Source organism: Lissotriton vulgaris, chromosome 6 (assembly GCF_964263255.1).
Source record: "Lissotriton vulgaris chromosome 6, aLisVul1.2, whole genome shotgun sequence".
In the NCBI taxonomy this organism is placed as follows: domain Eukaryota; kingdom Metazoa; phylum Chordata; class Amphibia; order Caudata; family Salamandridae; genus Lissotriton; species Lissotriton vulgaris.
Window position 1 is genome coordinate 434,381,377 of NC_141694.1, and position 20,820 is coordinate 434,402,196.

A 20,820-nucleotide genomic window follows, 5' to 3' on the forward strand; every position below is an offset into this window, starting at 1 on the left:
ACTTGACGAACTTGTCGTGGAGGGGTTACTTACGTAGAGCCCCCTCATCTGAAAGGTCCTTACCTGGACCGGATGTTGATAGAATACATATAAACCCTGTGGCTTCATCAGATCAGTTTGTCCTGTATTCCTGTTTGACGAAGTTCACTCTATTACAAAGTATCATTAAAAACAAGCAGGGTAATTTTAGCCAATGGGGGAAATAAATGTATGTTTTGACATGGTCAAGCAGTAAAAGCACAAGGAGGCAGAGGAAAAGATGTAACATGTCCAGGCAGTATTACAACAGATCATGTACACTCCACATGTTTTAGCGTGCATTTTGGTCATTGTGTTCTTTTAAAAACACTGGTCTTTTTTCATAATTACAATTTGACTCAGTCACCTCTACAAACTAATTTCAGCCTCGAATTCCGAAGAGAATGAAAACGGAAGCATCATTGTCTGCGTCTGCAAACATCCTAAGTAATCTGGAATCATCCCCGGCAAGCAAACAGGTAAACAGTCTCTCAATTGTAATCAAATATGGAGGGGGTTCACGTGCATGGCTAATTGTGTTGGTTGCGCCTGCAGGTGTATCAGTGTCTGCATTATGAGGCCCTGTGAAAGTTTAAAGAGGGCAGTCATTGTAGCTTTGCAGCAAAGCAATATCTTCGATCTAACTGCACTTTGTCGCGGCTGACCTTGTGTATTCGAAGGACACTAGTGAGTCTGACAATGGTAGAATTCACAGTCATCTATAATTCACTCGACAATTAGCGTTTGCTGACCACAGTGACCTTGCTGCTCTGACTGCAGAGGTTACTGGAGTGCTTTCTAGGATTTTCATTTCATGGTTACGAGAGTCAGGAAATTCCTTTCCAGGAATTTAGCCTTAAAGCAAACTCGTCTGGTGTTTATTGGACCACAATCTCATTCCTAATTTCCATTGAAGTGCGCGTGTCTGAAAGATCACAAGCGTACTCTCATGGAACCATCTTTACAGCTCTCTCTAGAGAGCGAACTGGCTCCTTGAAAGAAAGCCCCATCCTGTCCAGTGAGGAGGCACCGTGTCACCACATCGGGGAGAATGGGGGGTCATTACGATGGCGGGAAGTCCGCCACCGCTGGGCCAGCAGTGAGGACCGCAGGCCCGGCAGTGGCGGACTTCCCGCCATCACCCTGAATATTCCCACCGCCAAATTAGGAAGACGGTGGGAATGGGAAAGGTACCGCGGCAGACGGAAAGACCGTCCGCCGTGGTCCCGCAAGGCGGGCCTTTTCCGCCCGCCTTGCGGAACCAGGTACCATGGGGTAATGGAGGCAGTGCCGTTCAGGCACTGCAGTGGGCATTATGATGCCTGTCTTTTGTGGCAGAGTTCCCGCTGCAAAAAGACAGGCGGAGAATGCCGTTGGGGGCCCTTTGCGGGCCCCCGGGGTGCATGGGGGTGGGGTGCTGTATGTGGCTGCACGCTGCCTGCCACGTTGTACATGCACATGCAAAATCTGTATTTTTACATTGTGGTGGGTGCTGACACTTGCTTCAATGTAAACATGCAGGATGCGCCCGCCAGTGTGGCGGGCGCATTCTAATTCGTTTTGCGGGACCCCCACACCTGTGGCGGGCGGTCCCTTTTGCACCACCTATGGCGGGCGGAATCGTAATCGGCCCCAATGTTCGCTGCCATCCCAATATAGAGTGGCATCTCTTTATCTTAGTAAAAAGAAAGAGGTTCAAAGTAGATGGGGACTATATTTTGAGCAGGAAAGGTGGGGCCTTTCAAAAGGCACAAAGATGTTAGTTTTAAATGGTGGCAGCGTCCCATTAGTCTCCACACTACTTGGGGACTTTGAGTCCTAATTGAGTTGGCCTAACAGCTAGGGCGGTCGACCTCAAATCTGGGGAACCTGGTTCGAGTCTTGGCAAGGAGGCGCAAGGTCCTGTGATTCTTGGCAAATCACTTAGGGCCCGATTAAAATGCGGTTAGGAAATCTTCCCGACGGAATTGGTTTAGAAATGGTTTCCGACCCGCTGGGATCGGGAGAGTCCGACTGACCGAGTACGATTAATCCAGATGCTTCCAGATACGATTTGGTTGGACTCCCATTAACTCGGTCAAGAAGACGCGTTCTCGATTCAGAAGGAGTAAATGCCGTTAGGAGGCCTTCCTAACCGCATCATAATCGAGCCCTAGGTGGGAATGCTTTCCTAACCGCATCGTAATCGGGCCCTTAATCTCCCCATGCATAACAAAAATGAATGTGTCCTCATGTAACGCAACTGGTGCTTGTGTAAAGCACTCTGGTCCTTTAAACTGGTCCTTTCAACGTGACGCTCGTATTTTTTCTGTTTACGGGTGATCATCTGCCGATCACTGGAATTGGCGACCATCATGAACCTGGAGCAGTGACAAATGTGCAAGCAAAGCACTTGTTTTGGATACCAGCCAGCTACCTCGTGACACAAGAACTTGATGTGAAACTATAACCTTCTGACAGCCCCTGGGGTCATAATACACAAACTCTGCACTGAAGCAAAATATGGGCAAATATTTTTGCCTGTGTAATACTGAATGGATCAAGCGGCATTTGCACTAGGGCAAAAATGGTTCAATCTGATTTCACAATATTTTTGCTCCATTTATATAACAAGAAGTAGAAAAACAAATGTTTTACTTTAAAAAAAAAAAAATCTTTTTATTAAAGAGACAAAAACAAGGAAAAAACAATAACAGGTGGTTTACATCGCAGAATGAAGGATCAATAATATACATTCAGGGGATATAGACGGATAATCATCAATAATGTACGATCACGAGTTACATCTGGCATGTGGCCGCGCTACAATCAGGATAGTCAAGCAGCCGCCTACCGCCAACCCCACCTCCCCAGGAAAACAGGATAAACATTGAGTAACAGCCCAGAGTAGAAGGGAGGGGGAAGGGTGCAGCGACAAAAAGGTTACGATGTTACATCCACATACCGAACACAGTAATAAATGACGTAGCAATTGACTGACTCACGCAAATGATATCCCCACCAGAACCCGTCTACCCCTTAACACAACTCCGCTACTCAATGAGACCACCTATATCAGGATTTTGAAGGATTTCAAACATAAAAACTACAAATACAGACTAAACAAACACCCCTCCCCCCACCCTGCACCCCAGCATATGGCTTGCGCCCTATCCCCAACTAGCTGTGTGCCTGTCGCCCCATCTAACTAGGTACTAAATGTAGTAAAACTTGGAGGAGGACATCTCAATACGGTCCCCCGGGCCCCCCTCCCCCCCGCCAGAACCAAGAATCCCCATAAGAAACACACAACACCATTAAGAGGCAAAGTTCAAAACTAAACAGGGGAAACAGCAGCTACCACCCTACCTCCCGTAAACACAATGGTAACAAATCCCACTTCAGAAAACCCATGGTGCCAAACCCCAACAATTAGTCTCATCCTTGACCCTTCCGATCAGGCGTACGAGCCCCCTCCAGGAAGGTTTTCGCCTCCGCAGGATATTCGAAATGTGAAAACAGTTCAGTAAAGTTCCGTACGAGGCGAGGCAAAGTTGCAAAGTCTCTGGGAACCCTGTCGGCATCAACGATGACCCTCGTTGACATAAGCTCCCAACAGCGTTGTCTATGTGAGGATAATGAAAGCGTCGAAGAGGGAATACACACTGAATCGTTCCATAGATTGTTCCCATCAAGAGTGTCCGGAAGGGGATCGACAATTAAACCATACTTAGTAGACGATATTGGTGGGTTTGGCAGTCCGTAGAGCACGTCGAGTACACGATTGTCAGCCATCACATTGCCATGAAGCTCCAACACCTCTTGTGGCACAGGGCCCACTGACGTTACAGGGACCGCCGTGGGTGGTATAAGCTGATCCGGATATAGAAACGGCGCTGGGTCCGGTCCCACTTGTCCGAGTCTGTGTGCAGCCGCAGTCATTTTCCGGACAATGGACTCCACATGGGAGTGTAGTGCCCCGATGGCTACCAATACAGATTGTATCGTCGGTTCATACTCAGTCCGTCCCACCGAATCATGTTCCAAGACACCCATGTTCGCGTCCCCCCGAGGCCCGGCCTACCCCGGGGGAATCAACAAATTTTGGGACGGACTGTTGCAGAGGGAGACCAAGGAATTACCAAGGTCGCTATCCAGGCTTCGGTGCCACAAGCGTAGATCCCAACCCGGCAAACACCAGCGGAGGCAAACCGGGTCTCCGGGCCAGGGACCCACACCCACAGCGCACTGTCGTGCCTCGTCAACCCTCTATCGATGGTAAGCTAGAGCAGCAACCGCCGTCAAAATCGGACTTAAAAATATTTCCACGTCCAGGGACCGGACCCTGATGATCACCCACAGCCGATGTTATTCAACTGGAACCCGGCTGGGCCAGTTCTCGAGTCCCCGGCTCACAAGCTGGTGTAGGCCCCAAACTAAAACTCGACATAACTTCGTCCACAAAGCTGGGAAAAATACCGGGATCGCACCAAAGTACAGCGTAACGGTTCACACACCCGGAGGCAGGGCTGACTTTCAGGATATGTAGCAGGATTATCCAGCGGGGGACGGAGGTCGGCGGAGCCGGGAGCCTAAGCGGCCATCTTGGTTGCAAGCGTAGCTCCTCCTCCCATTTTTTAAATTTTTTAATGTGAAAGATATGACCATGTTTGAGGCAAAATCATTTGGTCCAAAAATCAGTTTGCTAATTGTTTTACAAAAGAGGCTGCTCGTGGAGTATGCTTTGTTTTCGAAATCTTCGGGACAAAGTAAATTGATATGTAGGTAAAACAATGTGTGCATGTGTTTAACAATGGTTTTACTTGGGTAAAATGTATTTGCTTCATTTCATATTATACCATAAGCAAAATAAAGCAAAATTAATAAGATCAGACACTCAAACCATGTAATAAGTTATGAAGGGTTATTCTTCTGTGTTCGAACACCATCGAGATAAAAATCAACCCTTCCGCCACAAAATGCCAAGTCTTAGTATAACATAAAGTATGAACACAAAGAATCACATTAAACTGGAAAATCTAAAAACTGAAAAATGAAATCTAGACCATAAACATCAGGGACTATGCTCATAGGTAGTAAACACACATTGTCAACAAAGAACCCAACAGTGCTATTTTTGTAACTGCAGCATGTTGAAGTACCATCTGTGTCGTACTACTTCGCATTGTAATCTCTCCACCACCAAAACATCTCAAATTGTCACTGGCCCTTCTTGGAGGAGCCTAGCCGGCGACCAAGATGGCCGCGTAAGGAACCGGCTCCGCCGACCACCGTTCCCTGCCAACTCATCCTGTTGTATATCCTGGTCCGAGCCTTACTCCCTGACTCCGGTACAGAAGCGACGCCTAACGCTGTTGCTGCGGGTTATTTCCGTGGCTTGGAGGCGCAGCTGCATCGCCCTGAAGACCGAGGCCTGGTCCGGCATGAAAGCCGGGGCCTCGAGTACCTGAGTGGCCGGCTGAAAGTGTGTCAACACCCGGGGGTGCGGACGGGCTGTCACCGGTCCAGCCTGCGGTGGGGGCGCGCACTCCCCAAGCTCCGCGATCGGATGTATTGCGGTCACAAGCGCGGCATAATTGACATGGGGGAGTGCGGGCACATTCGATACCCCGGCACGTCTTGATTTGCCTATAGGAGGGGATGTTCTGTGCCGAGGCCGCACTGGAGTAAACATCACCGAGGCCGCGGATTGCATGGCGCCGGCCCGACCACGGAGGAGATACATCCCGGGGGACACTTGGCGCCCATGGTGTGAGAAAGGCGGTGCTGCGGAGGAAGAGGTATGCGGGCGTTGAGCGCTGAGCCTGCATGATGACGGGTGCCCCGGGGGAGACTGTGCCTGGAGAGTGGAGGAGGCTCTATTGCCTCGCAGGGCCAAAAGTGACAGAGGACACGTCGGTGGCCGAATAGAGAATAGGCCTGCCTGGGCCGCTTTGGGAGCGCCCCGCACAGAAGACTTGCGTTGCCAGCGATTGGAAAACAGCGCCGGAGGCATCTGCGGGGTGCCCGCTGGAAGTACTGCTTTTGTGGTGAAGAAAGCATGTCATGGTGGTGGAGTGACCTGAGTGGTTGCGACGCATTCCCTGGCTTGACTGGAGGACACCGAGGTGACCACTTGCTGTGTAGAGCTACAACATAGGGGGCTCCTGAGAAGTATATTGGTAGTATACAATACCGAGAGGGTCGGGAGAGACTAACTGTGGTGTGCTCGGCTCAGACGAACATTGCGTGGACAAGGTGTTCGTTGGTGAGAATCTGGGAAGGGAGTAAAGCCCTCGGACTGCCGCTCACCTCCCGGAAGTGGTGGAGATTGTCGTAAACAGCCTTTGCTGGATGAATAGATGTGACTCGATAGAGACACGGGGATGTCAAGATCGTATATACTCGATTGGTGGACGGTGGAGGTGGATGGCCGACCACTGACCCTGACCTCGGGAATAGACTACAACTTGGTCTGGCCTCGGGGAAAAGGGCGGCGATATGGCTACGAAACCGGAGTCGGACAGGCCCCTGCTTCGGTTCTCCAAGGGATCCAGGAATAGCCAAACAAACCGGCTGGATCGCTATACCTTCCCGAAGGGGTCCCTAGTGAAACCGAAGAAGACCCAGTCCGGAGTGAAGAGGTCACTCTTGCCCCCACGGAACCGACATTGACAGATCTAATGGCGGCCATCAACGGGGTTCAAGCACCTTTGGGCCGGAAGATGGAAGCCATGGATAATAAACTTGACACAGTCACGATTGAGATGGGGCTGCTTCGGGCGGGCCTCACAAAGGCCAACGAGAAGGTAAAGACACTAGAGCTCAAGAGGGCCAGTTTGATTGACGATGTGAATCAGCTGCAACGAGAGGTGAGGGACCTTAAGGCCTCGAGTGTCCTTGTAGTTCGCAAGCTGGACGATTATGAAGGCTGGGCTAGGCGGAATAACGTCCATATCCTTGGGATGCCTGAGAAATTTGAAGGGTAAACACTGGATCGCTTTGTTGAAAATATTGACCTCAATCACCTCAAACCTAAAGACTGTAGCAACTTTTTCACGGTCGAGCGTGCGTCCCCGGCGGCAGACCCAGGCCAGGAGCACCCCCCGACCTATGATTGCCAGGGTCCTGAACTTTCGTGACAGGGATGTGATCTTGCAGGCGGCTCGAGCTGGGCCCCCCTTCAAGTTTGAAAACGCAACTCTTTCCTTCTTCCAAGACTTTACCCAAATGGTACAAAAACAGCGTCAAGGCTTTTTATCGGTGAAGAAGAAATTGAGGGACAGAGGACTAAAATATGCCATTATTTTTCCGGCCTGGCTCCGGGTGGAGCTCAATCGTAAGGCCTGGTTCTTCGACAATCCTGAGGTGGCAGCAGATTGGCTGGACAGTACCCATGCAGCGGAGGCGGAGAGCCGAGACCGAGACGAAGCGGACGAACAATAGCCTTGCGCATAATGATGTTCGTGGGGCGTAATAGTAGTACGTTGGGAGCAGGGAGTGGGGCGGGTATGTGACAGCTCCTCTGATCTACTGCCCCAGTACAGATATTGTTATAGTCTGACTTTGAACACAGTAGTGGTGGCGGGGCGGGGGACGGTGGGGTTGGATTGTTCTTTCGGGCCCTCCCTCTATTTTCTACTTTTATTTAGCTGTAGATAAGTGTTCCTTCCCCTGTGGATGGGCGAGTTTCGCTGCCACTTGAGCCTGCCACTTAAGCCCCTGGGTGTTTTAGTCCCTTCTGATCCTATGGCTCCAGTTGGCATGCTCGGAGCCAGTCTCCTTTCAGTGGTGGCGGCCGTGGCAAGATCAGTAGTCCGTTTTTTACCTTGCTGGAGGCCTGTGGCGCACGTGTGAGGTCAGCACGCACAGCAAGGAAGCTTTTAGATGGCCCCTCGGTTTTGTGCACGTAATGGCGGCACTTGTGGTCCCTGAGTGACGATAGCAGCTGGAGATCGCACTTGGTTATCAATCAGAGAGAGGTATTTTTAGATGCCTACACACCTTATTACTGTCCTGTTTTTTCGCGTTAGTAACACCCCCCCTAGTTGTTTCTTTCCTCTTTTTTAGTGACAGCAGAATGCGCTTCTTTACATTATGCGCACTGCAGTCTGATTAGCCCCTGACCATAGTATCCTCATCTTTATTTACATTTTGCGTCCACGTTTGGGTGGCCCGCTAGACACCCGGTCTTAGCGTATTTCAGGCCCTTGCCATGCGTCCCTTTTTAACTTAGCACGCGTGTGTTTGAATAGCTAAATTTTATAGTGGTACCCGGTCCATTAGTCATATTGTCTCGCTACCTTCCTATTTCAGAGAGAGAAGGCTGACACACGTTCTTATTGAATAGCGTGGATTTGCGAGAAAACAGCACTGCAGGTGGATTTTGATTCCTCGGAGGTATGTGCCACTGCATTGATCTCTCCCTGGATTTTCCCGCTGTTCCTTTTTCCTTTTTCTGGGCAACTAGATATATAAACCCCCCCCTTTTTTGCCATTTGTACAGGTACCATTGGATTGTGCACCCCTAAGCATTTCCAGTCTCCCTTTTGTACGGGTGTCTGCATGTGCAGTTGGACCCGTGAGTACAGGTCTTCAGAAGATTCAGTTCCCTGTTTAGTTTCTTATTTTCTACCCCTCCGGTGGCTTGACCTATTGTGGACACCGGGTCCTGCATGATTGGTGGTGGTTTCTGACTTTTAGGTGTCCGTTTTTTCCCCCGGTCTTTGGCACTTTGTATTGGTGTTTTTATAATCATTTGCTCACACTGGGCGCTTTTCTGTTTACCTATATTCATTCTTGGACTACTTGGCACTACATAAGTCACACACGGCATAGTGTATCCGTTGGCAGAACTTTTTATTGTATTGTAAATATACACTGTTTATTTTTTTAGTGTAATTTTGCCCTTTGTCCTGAGGAAGCCCATAGAAGCGAGTGACTGAAACGCGACCGCAACTGCGTCGACATTTTGTTATGAAGGAGTCCGTTTGAATTTCCAAAGTGGTTCTAATTCCTACATTAAGCGCCTTTCTAAATAATTTTTGAGAGTGATTCAACTCTGGCGCTCTTTAGGACTGCCTAGAGGTGTAGCACTTTGATTAAAAAGTGCACCTATTGTCATTGTATAGTATTTTGTGTTTTTTGTAGGGCTTATTCGTTGTGTAATTGTTTTTTGTAGAAATTGTACATGTGTTGTATATACTGTATAGTGTATTATATGTAGAGATCAATACAATTTGAGGTATTTTGTGTTTTCGTATAATCATTTGCTGATTTTACACTGTCTGTGTTCCACCTTATCTTGAGACACATGTATATGTGATTGTATTTTTTGGATTTATCTTCTTAAAAAATGTAACTTGATACATCAGGGTTTTTAGTTTATCCCTGTTTGCAAATAAATATTCAAATTGATCCCTCTGTACTATTTTATAATTTTCCACATCTTTTTGATGTCTATGCTCATGTATATGAGGGTAATTTGGGCATGACCCCTATTTTTGCTTAGTAGTAGATAAGTGTTGGGGCAACAGGCACACTGCTAGTTGGGGTTGAGCGTAAGATACATGCAGGGGGGCAGGGTGGGGGGAGGTGGGCCGAAGGTTGGAGGTTTTTTGCAACTGAGATTTTACCAGGTGCATCATTATTAGTGATTTGTTGTTGTTTTTTTATGGCATCAGGTGACCTTGACAAGATTTACCATTATAATGTCTTCTGGTAAGCAGGGATTGGGGATATCCACGCTTAGGGGGTCATTACGATCGCGGACAGACTTGAGTCCGTCCGCGACCCCAGAGCATGAGGGAACGTCCGCATGGGCTGCGGCATTCCCTCTGTGCAGATTAGGATGTGACCGCCTGGGTGGCGGTCACATCCTCTATTTTAACATTGCGGCGGGTGGAGCTTCAAGCTGCACCCGCAGCAATGTTAAAAAAGCATGCACAGCATTTGCGTGCACAAAGCGGCAGGCACCTGCTGCATTGTGCACGCAAATGCAGGGGGGTACCATAGGTACCCCCCATGTGCACCCCCCACCCCCCACTACACCTAGGGGGCCCGCAACGGGCCCCCGCAGTGCAGTTACACATGCTTTTCCACTGCGGAAAAGCCGCCGCGGAAAAGCATGTTCAAAAGCACATCCTAATCTGGCTGACGGTGTCTGAGAGACAACGTCACCATTTTAGTGCTTTTCCGCCGCGGTTGTAAGCCAGCCGCGGCGGAAAAGCTGCGGACCTAAACCATGACCCACCAGCCATCCTAATGTGGCGGTGGGTCCTGGTGGGTCCGCAGAGGATTTTCCGCATCCTCCGGGCCGGCGGTGGCTTCCGCCGGCCCGGAGGATGCGGAAAATCCTCCATCGTAATGACCCCCTTAGTTGGAATGTGAACGGGCTGGGGGACAAGATAAAGAGGGGGATGGTTAGTCAACTTATTAGGAGGCACTCCCCGGATGTGGTGTTGCTGCAGGAGACAATCTGGTCGGAATTTGATGTATGGCTCTGCACAAGGGGGGCTATAAGTTAGTGGTGCATGCCGGGGTTACCTCGGGTCAAGGGGGGTGGGTACCCTGGTAAGAAATTCCCTCCCACTGACTGTCCAGGCCACATGGGCTGACAGACGAGGTAGATACATTGGCATTTCAGGATTGTGGGAGGGGAGGACTGTAACTTTCTTGTCCGTGTATGTTCCTCCCGGTCTGCAGATAGACACCTTCCGAGATCTTTGCGCAATTTTTTTAACCTTGCCTGTGGGGCTTCTAATTGTGGGCGGAGACTTCAATGCGGTAATGGACGTAGAAATGGATAGACACCTGGCTCAAATTCTAACACTGTCCCAGAGGTTGTTGTCGGATTTTTTAGCAACTACTGGGCTTACCGATGGGTGGAGACTGAGAAGTCCTGGCGGAACGCATTATACGCACGCCTCTACCGCACACCACTCCTTATCAAAAATAGATTATGTCTTGGTCCTGACATACAGACTGCATGGATCGAGGAGGTGCGACATGTGGGCAGGGGGATCTCCGATCACTCCCCAGTCTGGCTTAGGATGGAGGTGGGACAGAGAGATGTGGGCAGGATTGCACCCATAAATGCCTGGCACTTACGACACAAACAAAGAGGTGATACAGGTCACAGAAAGATACTTCCAAGAAAATTTAGGAACAGTGGAGTCGGCACAGTCCCTGTGGGAGGCGTACAAGACAGTTATCAGAGGGGAAATTCTATTGTTAGTTTCAGGGAGGAGGAAGAAGAGCCAGGCAGCGGTAGAGAGAGTCGAGAAGGAATTAATGAATATGGAAGGGGAGATGTCGAGGGCTGCCACTTCCGAGGGGTCGCACCGCTTGAGTCTCCTACGAGATGAGTACAGGAGCTTGGCCAGAGGGAGGGCTTGTGTGTAGCATGCAGATACCCAGAGTAGGGTATACGAACATGGAGACAAAGCAGAGAAGCTGATTGAGTGGCTGGAGAATGGGGAGTGGGCGTCGAGGTTGGTGCCAGAGTTGCAGATAGAAGGAGTTGGTAGTGTGACGGATCCGCAACTGATTGTGGACGAGTTCTCGGCTTATTATAAGTCGGTGTATACATCTGCAGGCACCTATTTAGAGACAGATAACGCGGATATGGTACAGGACATTCAAATGCCTATTCTGTCGGAAGAAGATAGGAAATACCTGGACTTCGCCTTCACAAAAGACGAAGTGGCTCAGGCTATACGGAGGTTCATTCCGGAAAGGCCTCTGGTCCAAACGGAATCCCCATAGAATTGTATAAACTCTGCGCGAACAAATTAGCACCGTTTCTTCGGGCCATGTTCGTCGAGAGTATAGAAAGAGGCCAGCTCCCATACGATTTACGAGTTGTGAACATCATTGTTATTCACAAAGATGGCAAGCCTAAGACAATGTGCTCTTCGTACTGTACAATCTCGCTCCTAAACGCAGAACCTAAGGTGCTAGCAAAATTGCTGGCGATTAGGCTGGTCAAGGTCATCACCACTCTGATCCATCCAGACCAGTCTGGCTTTTTGCCACTCCGAAACACGGCCCTTAACCTACGGAGGTTGCATCGCGCATTCACAAGCCTGCGATCCTGTTTTCCTTAGATGCAACCATGGCCTTTGATAGAGTCGAGTGGCCCTATTTATTTGCTGCCTTGGGGAAGTTGGGTTTCGGCCACAAATTTATTGGCTGGGTCCGTCTCTTCTATACGGACCCCAAAGCCAGGGTTGTGGTGAACAATCACAAATCCGCGGACTTCCCTTTGGGCAGAGGTACACGACAGGGGTGTCCTCTGTCCCCACTTTTATTTGCGTTGGCACTCGAGCCACTGGCGGCCTGGGTTTGTTGGGATCGATCGATTAGAGGTCTGCGCTGGACGTCGGAGTGGGAAGATAAGATCTTGTTGTACGCAGATAATATTCTGCTTTATCTTACTACTCCCAGAGAATCACTGATTTGCTTGCTTCATGGATGTCCTGGCCATATTCGGGAGGTACTCTGGCTTCACCAGTAACTGGGCGAAGTCGTTGCTTTTTGTCATCAGCGGAGACCCCCCGGTCATTCCGGGCTCCTGCCCAGTAAAGGTTGAGAGGGTGGGATTTAGGTACCTGGAAATATTTGTGACGATGGACCCAAAGTTGAGATATGATAATAACCTGGGTCCTCCTCTTGCCAGATTTAGCTGAGATGTGGCGAGATGGAAGTTGCTGCCGCTCTCCCTATTGGGTCGAGCGGTGTTGTTCAAAATAATGGCCCTTCCCGCTTCTTTAATGCGCTCCAAAACACGATGGACCCGGTGCCCCCCTCATATTTCACAGAAATAGAGTCCCTCCAGAGACAGCTTCTCTGGGACGGCAGGCCCCGTATAGCTTTCTCCAAGCTTACTCTTCCCTGGTACGACGGAGGGATCGGCCTGCCAGACCTCAGGAAATACTATTGGTCTTAACAACTGGCGGCGATAAACCACACTGTTTACGGTTCTCCTTTAGATCCCGGATATGCAATGGACCAGGGCCAGATGCCGGGGGTGGGGGGGGTTTCACCAGGGCTCTATATACTACGAGGGGTCGGTTTCCCCTTGTCGGGCCAGCGGCTCACGCGGTCCATGTGTGGCACGCAGCTACTCGATCCCTCAAATGGGAGGGGAGACTCACTTTGGCGACCCCGTTGTGGAGCTTGGAGAGATTGGGCAGCCTGTGGAAAACGAAGGGTTTCGACCGATGGGATCTCATCAGGATCTCCCAGATCAAGGACATTTGGGGGAGAGACGGAATCCTTGCCTTTGACGCCCTGCAAAAAAAATACCAGTTGCAAGAGAGTGAGCGTTATCGATTCCTCCTGGTCTTTCATGCCCTTCTTGCAAATGTTCCCAGAGACAGTACACTTCCGGAGGCCTCACCGTTGGAAGACCGGGTCTTGGATGGCCATGTCCCAGAAAGAGAAGAGGGTAGGTGGTTGCCTCACAGCGGGGTCTTCGTCAGGACTGTGGAGCACTTGTGTGAAAGGAAAGACAGACACTGTTCAATCCTAAGGGGGCTCACATCTGGCTCCAAGGTGAAGTGCAATGGGGAAGGTATCACCCAATGGAGATGCGGATTATTTCGAAAGAGTACGAGTCTGAGTGTTCTGGCGGTGAAGCTCAAAGACACTGAGCTGTCTCAGATGAGCTCACGTTAGGAGAACTGGAGAGAAGCAGTCTCCTCCCCAAAAGTGGTAGCCATTCCTATGAGGCTTTTGGTTGGTGCAATTGAAGATTCTTCACCGGTCTTACACCACAGGACCCCGGCTGTGCGGATGGGTTTGGCAGAGAGTGGAGAGTGTCGGAGGGGATGTGGGGAGATGGGGACATTCATTCACATTTTGTGGCACTGTGTGGAAATACAAAACTACTGGGCTAAAATCCATGATAGGATCCGTGAGGTAATGAGTGTTGAGTTGGTGCTGGAGATCCGACGATGTGTGCTGAATGTCTGGGAACCCACAGAACTGACCTCATATGGGAAACAATGGGTGACCCTGGCGTGCATGGTTACCAAGCGTAACATTGCTCAGCTGTGGGGTGCCAGTCAAGTACCCCAGATTGGGAAGTGGATGGAGGATCTTGATTGGTGCATGTTTAGGGAGGGTCAGTGTACGTTGCCAGGGGGTGCCCCCAGAAATGGGGGAAAGTATGGGGAGCTTGGAATAGCTTTAGATGGAATATCTGTACTCCTCCAGCTGCCGAAGAAGCGTTAGTGGCGCTGGATTCCACATGATCCCAGGAAGTAATTTAATGTCTTACCTGCAATATGGTACTGTGTAATTGTCCACAATGAAACCAATGCATGTCACCTGATGCTTTTATTTTAATTTGTTAATAAAAAGAATTAAAAAAAAAATCTCACTGGCATCACAATCTCCACTACACACCATCCTCCTTTTGACTAACTTCCTTTCATCATTTCCATATTTGGACAGCCTTAAAAATAGCCAGACTGCTCTTGCCTCCAACAAAACACCAATCCTTCTCACCTCAGAAATCTTATAAGTGCCTAAATATTTCGAGTCCCAATTCTTTACAAAGTTGGGACCTTCAAACTAGACACACTCTCCAAAACTCTATTTTCTCTGCACAACGCCTTTCTAATACCATAAATAATATCACCTTCGAAGCCATAATCTTCTTCTGGTTGACTCTTCCAACTATGGATCTTTTCACCTGGATTCACACTTAAGCCACAATATATTAAATTTGGACATTGTAACATGCCCATTCAACAGTAGCGGCTCCTCAAGAGAGTGCTGCAGGGCGGTGCGGCGGGGTAGGGCCAGGGTGAGGAGTAGTTAACTCCGGAATTAGGCCGAATGGAGTTGAGTAAAGAAATAAATAAATAAAATGAATTATATTGCGCGCACTGCAATGCCAAATCGGCGATGCAGCGCGCAATGTAATTCGTTTTCTTTATTTATTTATTTATTTACTCTACTCCGTTTGGCCCAGTTCCGGAGTTTACTACCCCCATCCTGCCCCACCCCCGCCAACCTCACCACCCCACAGCACTCCCTTGAAGAGCCCCTCAAACATACAAAAGGTGACACCGCTAGGAAAGCACCTAAAAATAAGATAACTTGCCTCTAAACATCCTTTAGGGCATAATCAAACTCACTACTTTATTCTTCACTCCCACTGGTTGTAGGCATTTCTCACCATACTTAGCCTGTCGCCATAAACACACAATCACGCAGATCATTGCTGCACTAGCGCAGGTCGCGCTGCTAGCGAGCTGCCATATTTTAAACCTACCTTTGGAGTATTTTGGTTCTTTTTGATTTAACTTTTCCCCTGATTTTAATTGTACCTCTGTGACTGGGCTGTCCCCATACTCACATTTAATTCAGGAAGACGCACCGCCATTCGGCGGGTCCGGGTCCCTGGGGCTGGATTCTTGGGCGCCATCTTAGCTTGGGGTGAGTGTCTTGTAGCGCGGGCGCCATTTTGGAGCGTCCCGACGCTCGAGTTGTTCAGGGAGGCGCCTATTTAAGGCGGACTCGTGTTTCTTTTGCCCTGATCATTGCTGCACTAGCGCAGGTCGCGCTGCTAGCGAGCTGCCATATTTTAAACCTACCTTTGGAGTATTTTGGTTCTTTTTGATTTAACTTTTCCCCTGATTTTAATTGTACCTCTGTGACTGGGCTGTCCCTATACTCACATTTAATTCAGGAAGACGCACCGCCATTCGGCGGGTCCGGGTCCCTGGGGCTGGATTCTTGGGCGCCATCTTAGCTTGGGGTGAGTGTCTTGTAGCGCGGGCGCCATTTTGGAGCGTCCCGACGCTCGAGTTGTTCAGGGAGGCGCCTATTTAAGGCGGACTCGTGTTTCTTTTGCCCTGATCATTGCTGCACTAGCGCAGGTCGCGCTGCTAGCGAGCTGCCATATTTTAAACCTACCTTTGGAGTATTTTGGTTCTTTTTGATTTAACTTTTCCCCTGATTTTAATTGTACCTCTGTGACTGGGCTGTCCCCATACTCACATTTAATTCAGGAAGACGCACCGCCATTCGGCGGGTCCGGGTCCCTGGGGCTGGATTCTTGGGCGCCATCTTAGCTTGGGGTGAGTGTCTTGTAGCGCGGGCGCCATTTTGGAGCGTCCCGACGCTCGAGTTGTTCAGGGAGGCGCCTATTTAAGGCGGACTCGTGTTTCTTTTGCCCTGATCATTGCTGTACTAGCGCAGGTCGCGCTGCTAGCGAGCTGCCATATTTTAAACCTACCTTTGGAGTATTTTGGTTCTTTTTGATTTAACTTTTCCCCTGATTTTAATTGTACCTCTGTGACTGGGCTGTCCCCATACTCACATTTAATTCAGGAAGACGCACCGCCATTCGGCGGGTCCGGGTCCCTGGGGCTGGATTCTTGGGCGCCATCTTAGCTTGGGGTGAGTGTCTTGTAACGCGGGCGCCATTTTGGAGCGTCCCGACGCTCGAGTTGTTCAGGGAGGCGCCTATTTAAAGTCGCCCTCTCCCGCGCAGTGGGACGCCGTCGCTTAGCCGGAGTCGTGCCAGAGTCCTGCCCGTCTGCGCTCGTCCGCGTCGAGGTAGCGGGTGCGGGCTATGGACTCTGGCCTCTTGCATTTATACCATCATGTGCAACATAGCGACATTCAGGTATGATCGCGCTGACCTCTGTTCTATAAGAGACAGTCTACGGGTGTGCAACCATGCCTCTGTCCCTCCTCTTTCGGGACCTTATGAGTGCACGTGTGGTTGTTTCACTCTGGGCCCCCCTATTGGGGTACGCCCTGTTGAGGTGACTGCCCGCAGCTCTTATATAGATTGTACCGAGCGAGTACTTAATATATGGAGCTTGAATGTTAGATCTTTGGTAAAACACCATCAGTCACTCCGGGACATGATAAATACGGACCTTCCGGATATCATCTTTCTTACCGAAACTTGGCTGCAGGACGCCGACACTTCCATAATAAATCTGGCCTTCCCTTCTACCTATACGGTGTTCACCTTGAACCGCTCATCTAGGGGAGGTGGTATAGCCATGGCTACTAAATCCTGCTTCCCGGCTGAGTGGAAAGCTCTGGATCTTCCGATGTGTGAAAGCGCCTCTTTTAAGGTAACGGTCAGTCATCAATTTACCTTGAGTGGCGTACTTATCGCCCACCTGGGAACGACACTGCCTTCAAGGCCGCTCTTGCTGATGTGGTTAGCTCGTTGGCTCCTAGATGTGCCAACTTTAACATAGTAGGTGACCTTAACATACATTTCGATCAGACGTCATCTCTACCCATCAGCTCTTTGCTAGCGGACCTTGAAGCAATGCAACTTAACCAACTAGTCACCTCCCCCACCCACACAGGAGGACATATACTTGACCCCTTCTTTACCACCTTAGTCCGGGCTAGAACATCTGACCCGATGGCGGTGGGTTGGTCGGACCATATGTTGGTTAAAGTGTCATGTCCCTTAGATAACCCACAACTTAAACCTGTGGACAAACAGATCCTAAAGCGCAATTGGCGCAAACTCAAGCTGGAGGAGTTTGTTAGGATATTTAAGGCACAGCCCCTAGGCAAACCGCAGAATGTGGAACAGGGATACGAACAGTTTTGTAACTGGGTCCTTACTGCCCTCGATTCTCTTATACCCCTGCGTTGGTCTAAATGTCACGCCAAAATCCGCAGTCCTTGGTATAATGAGACTCTTGCCGAGCTTAAGAGAACCTGCCGGCGAGCTGAGAGGGCCTGGAGGAAATCCTTTGACTCCACGTTAAAATCGCTGTACTTTGCCCAGCTGAAGATCTACCACAGAGCTATCTGTCAAACCCGAGCCGCCTATTACGCAACTGAGTTTTCCAACAGCCCCAACCCTTCCAAATTAATCTTCAAGGTACTTAAAGACCTGATGGGGAAGCGGGCCACCTCGCTAGAAATCTGCACGGACTCGCACTGCGAAAGTTTGGCATCCTTTTTTGTGGAGAAGGTGCAGGCAATCTACCGAGGATTTATACCATCTGCTCTTGGAGATGCTCCTAGTGTTGTGAAGGTCTCGGTCTCTGAAGCTCTGTCCTCCTTACCGGCCATGTCTAAAGAGGTATTTGACACTCTGAGCCTCAAAATTAAATCTGGTTCTCCCTTAGACCCGCTGAAGCCGGAGTTTTTTACTCTTCTCCCGCCCCTCTGTCGTGAGCCCATTTTGGATCTGATCAATCTCTCCCTCAGTGAGGGCGTGGTTCCTTCCTCATGGAAGCAAGCGGTGGTCAGCCCTATTCTGAAGAAACCCAATCTAGACCCCTTGCTCCCGGAGAACTATCGGCCCATCTCCCTCCTGCCTTGGACCGCCAAGGTCACTGAGGCACACGTAAATTCCATCCTGTCTGCCCATCTCTCTCGTAATAATATTCTTGACGAGAGTCAAAATGGGTTCCGCTCACAACACAGCACTGAAACTGCGTTGCTCTTTATGACCGAGCATTTGCGGTCAGTGCTGGACGCGGGACAGACTGCGGCGCTCCTATTGTTAGACCTGAGCGCCGCGTTCGATACGGTGTCTCATGACATTTTGATGCGGCGCCTGGAGGAAGTAGGTATTGTGGGGAAGGCTCTTCAGTGGTTCCACTCTTTCCTTTCGGACCGGTCTTTCAAAGTAGCCATCCCACCTGGCCAGTCCTCTTTCCACTCTCTGGGTCTGGGAGTCCCTCAGGGTTCTGCCTTAAGCCCCACACTTTTCAACCTGTATGTGAAACCGCTGGCGGCTGTCGTCAGGCAATGTGGCCTTACCATGACATCGTACGCCGACGACACGCAGCTGGCGGTGACACTTAGTGGGGACCCTGAGGTGAATGCGCCCAGATTCCGTGCAGGACTTATAGCTGTGGCCAATTGGATGCGTAGCAACTGCCTACAGCTCAATGCCAAGAAGACCGAGGTCCTGGTTTTAGGGAAGCAGGCGGAACTTTGGGGAGACCAGTGGTGGCCTCCCGAATTGGGGGTGTCCCCCATTCCAGCGGCCGAAGTTAAAAATCTGGGGTTCTGGCTGGACTCTAATCTCTCTTTCACCAGTCATACAAAGAAGACAGCAGCTACCTGTTTTGGTATTCTGCGAGGACTGAGACCTATCCTCAAGTTCTTCGACCCTCCCACGCGGCAATTGGTGGTTCAGGCCTCTATCCTTTCTCGGCTGGACTACGGGAGTGCTCTGCTACTGGGAGTTAATCAGGCTGAGGCTACCAGGGCGGCGGACGTGGCCGTCTGTAGGTAGACCGGCGGAGAGGCGTTCGGTGAAACAACTCCGAACGTGAAGATTTTCCCCTGCCGCTATGCCCATGGGGCACTTTATCTAAAAATCCCACATTACTTCAGTAGCTCCTACAATAAGGAGTGAATTTCAATCTGAGGAAGACTAGCCTCACAGAGCATCGACACTCACAGGTCGTATTGTTTCATATAACCACCACTGATTTCGAGCGCTTTAGCGTGCTCTGACCAGTGAGTGGTATCAATCCTTTGGTCCTGACGAATGCTGAGCAGAGTAGCGCTCGTAAAGCAGAAACATGTTGACCTTTTTTAGTTTTACTTTTTGCACTATGTTAAGGGACTGATTGGTTTCAATTTGCATAATCTCTCACTAGTCCAGGAAAACCATTATATTTTCCTAAACACTGTTTTTTAACAGAGTTAGAGCTACCCTCTTATTAAAATAATGTCGAGGAGTAGCCCACACTCTTTTTAATTCACTGTCACTTTTCTTAGCTAACAAAGAGAGCCCAATGAAGACAACTGGCTACCAGTGGTTCACTGGGGCCTGAGGGTTCTTTCTAGCTAAAACTTTGAGCACGTGCACCCTAATTTTTCCTACTGTGACTAATTCCCTTTCTTGAAAGTTCAGTAGTGCCTGTTTAAATCATTATTGGCATACTGTGTTGGATGTTTGTAATTAACACTCTCTTGTTGTTGGTAATATTGAGGCTACCAGGCTTCAGAGGGTGCAGAATGCTGCGGCACGGGCCATTATGGGCCTTCCGAGACGATGTTCTGTCTCCGCGGTTCTGACCTCCCTTCACTGGCTGCCGGTCAGACAGAGAGTCAAATTTAAGGCTCTCTGTCTGACATTTAAAATCCTGAAGCTTTCCTCCCCTCCTGCCCTCGTGAGCCTTATCTCTCCGTATGTCCCCACGCGGTCCCTCAGGTCTGAATCTCACCATCTGGCGATTAAGCCTAGGTTCAGACTGAGTAGGATGGGAGGACGATCTTTCCGTGTTCTGGCGGCTGATCTGTGGAATTCCCTTCCTGTACACATTCGTGCCCTAAATAGCCTAACTCTTTTCAGGCGCGCCATTAAAACCCACCTGTTCGCTTCTGTTAATTGATTCTTTCCCTTTTCAGCTCTGACCTGTTATGTTATTGTACCTGATCTGGCGCCAGGACGCCCCTTCGCTGGGGCAGCTGTGCGCCGAATAAAAGTTATTAACATAACATAACATAACTCTCTGTCATTCCAACGATTTCTCTCTTCTTCCGGCCTTCCTTCAGTCACACATCTCTTATCTGCCTTAGATGCAGTAACATCATCTTTGGACCATTCCACTGAAATTACTAATGGATGGCAATCCGCCTTTTGGCCAGTATGCGCCCAAGTTGTGTAAACTGTTTTTGCATCTTACCATCCTTAGGGAGGGAGCAAGTACCAATAAACACATCAAAGGTTTGCAAAAATGTTGGATCTTTTTTGCATCAACAGTAGATTGGCTAACCATGGCAAAAAAGATGATAAACCCAGAATAATACTCCTATTGGTCCATAAATTACCCTAACAGGTCTTTATCTATTGTA

General features: G+C 49.6%; 1 protein-coding gene across 1 annotated transcript in view; it reads left to right on the top strand.

The window, feature by feature from the left end:
* Positions 1–406: 406 nt before the first annotated feature.
* BEND6 (BEN domain containing 6) overlaps positions 407–20,820 on the top strand; it is a 194,065-nt gene continuing 173,651 nt past the window's right edge. Inside the window, exon 1 of the mRNA XM_086925216.1 lies at positions 407–497. Coding sequence (XP_086781342.1) covers positions 423–497 — 75 coding nt within the window. The 5' untranslated portion in view covers positions 407–422. The remainder of the gene's footprint in view (positions 498–20,820) is intronic.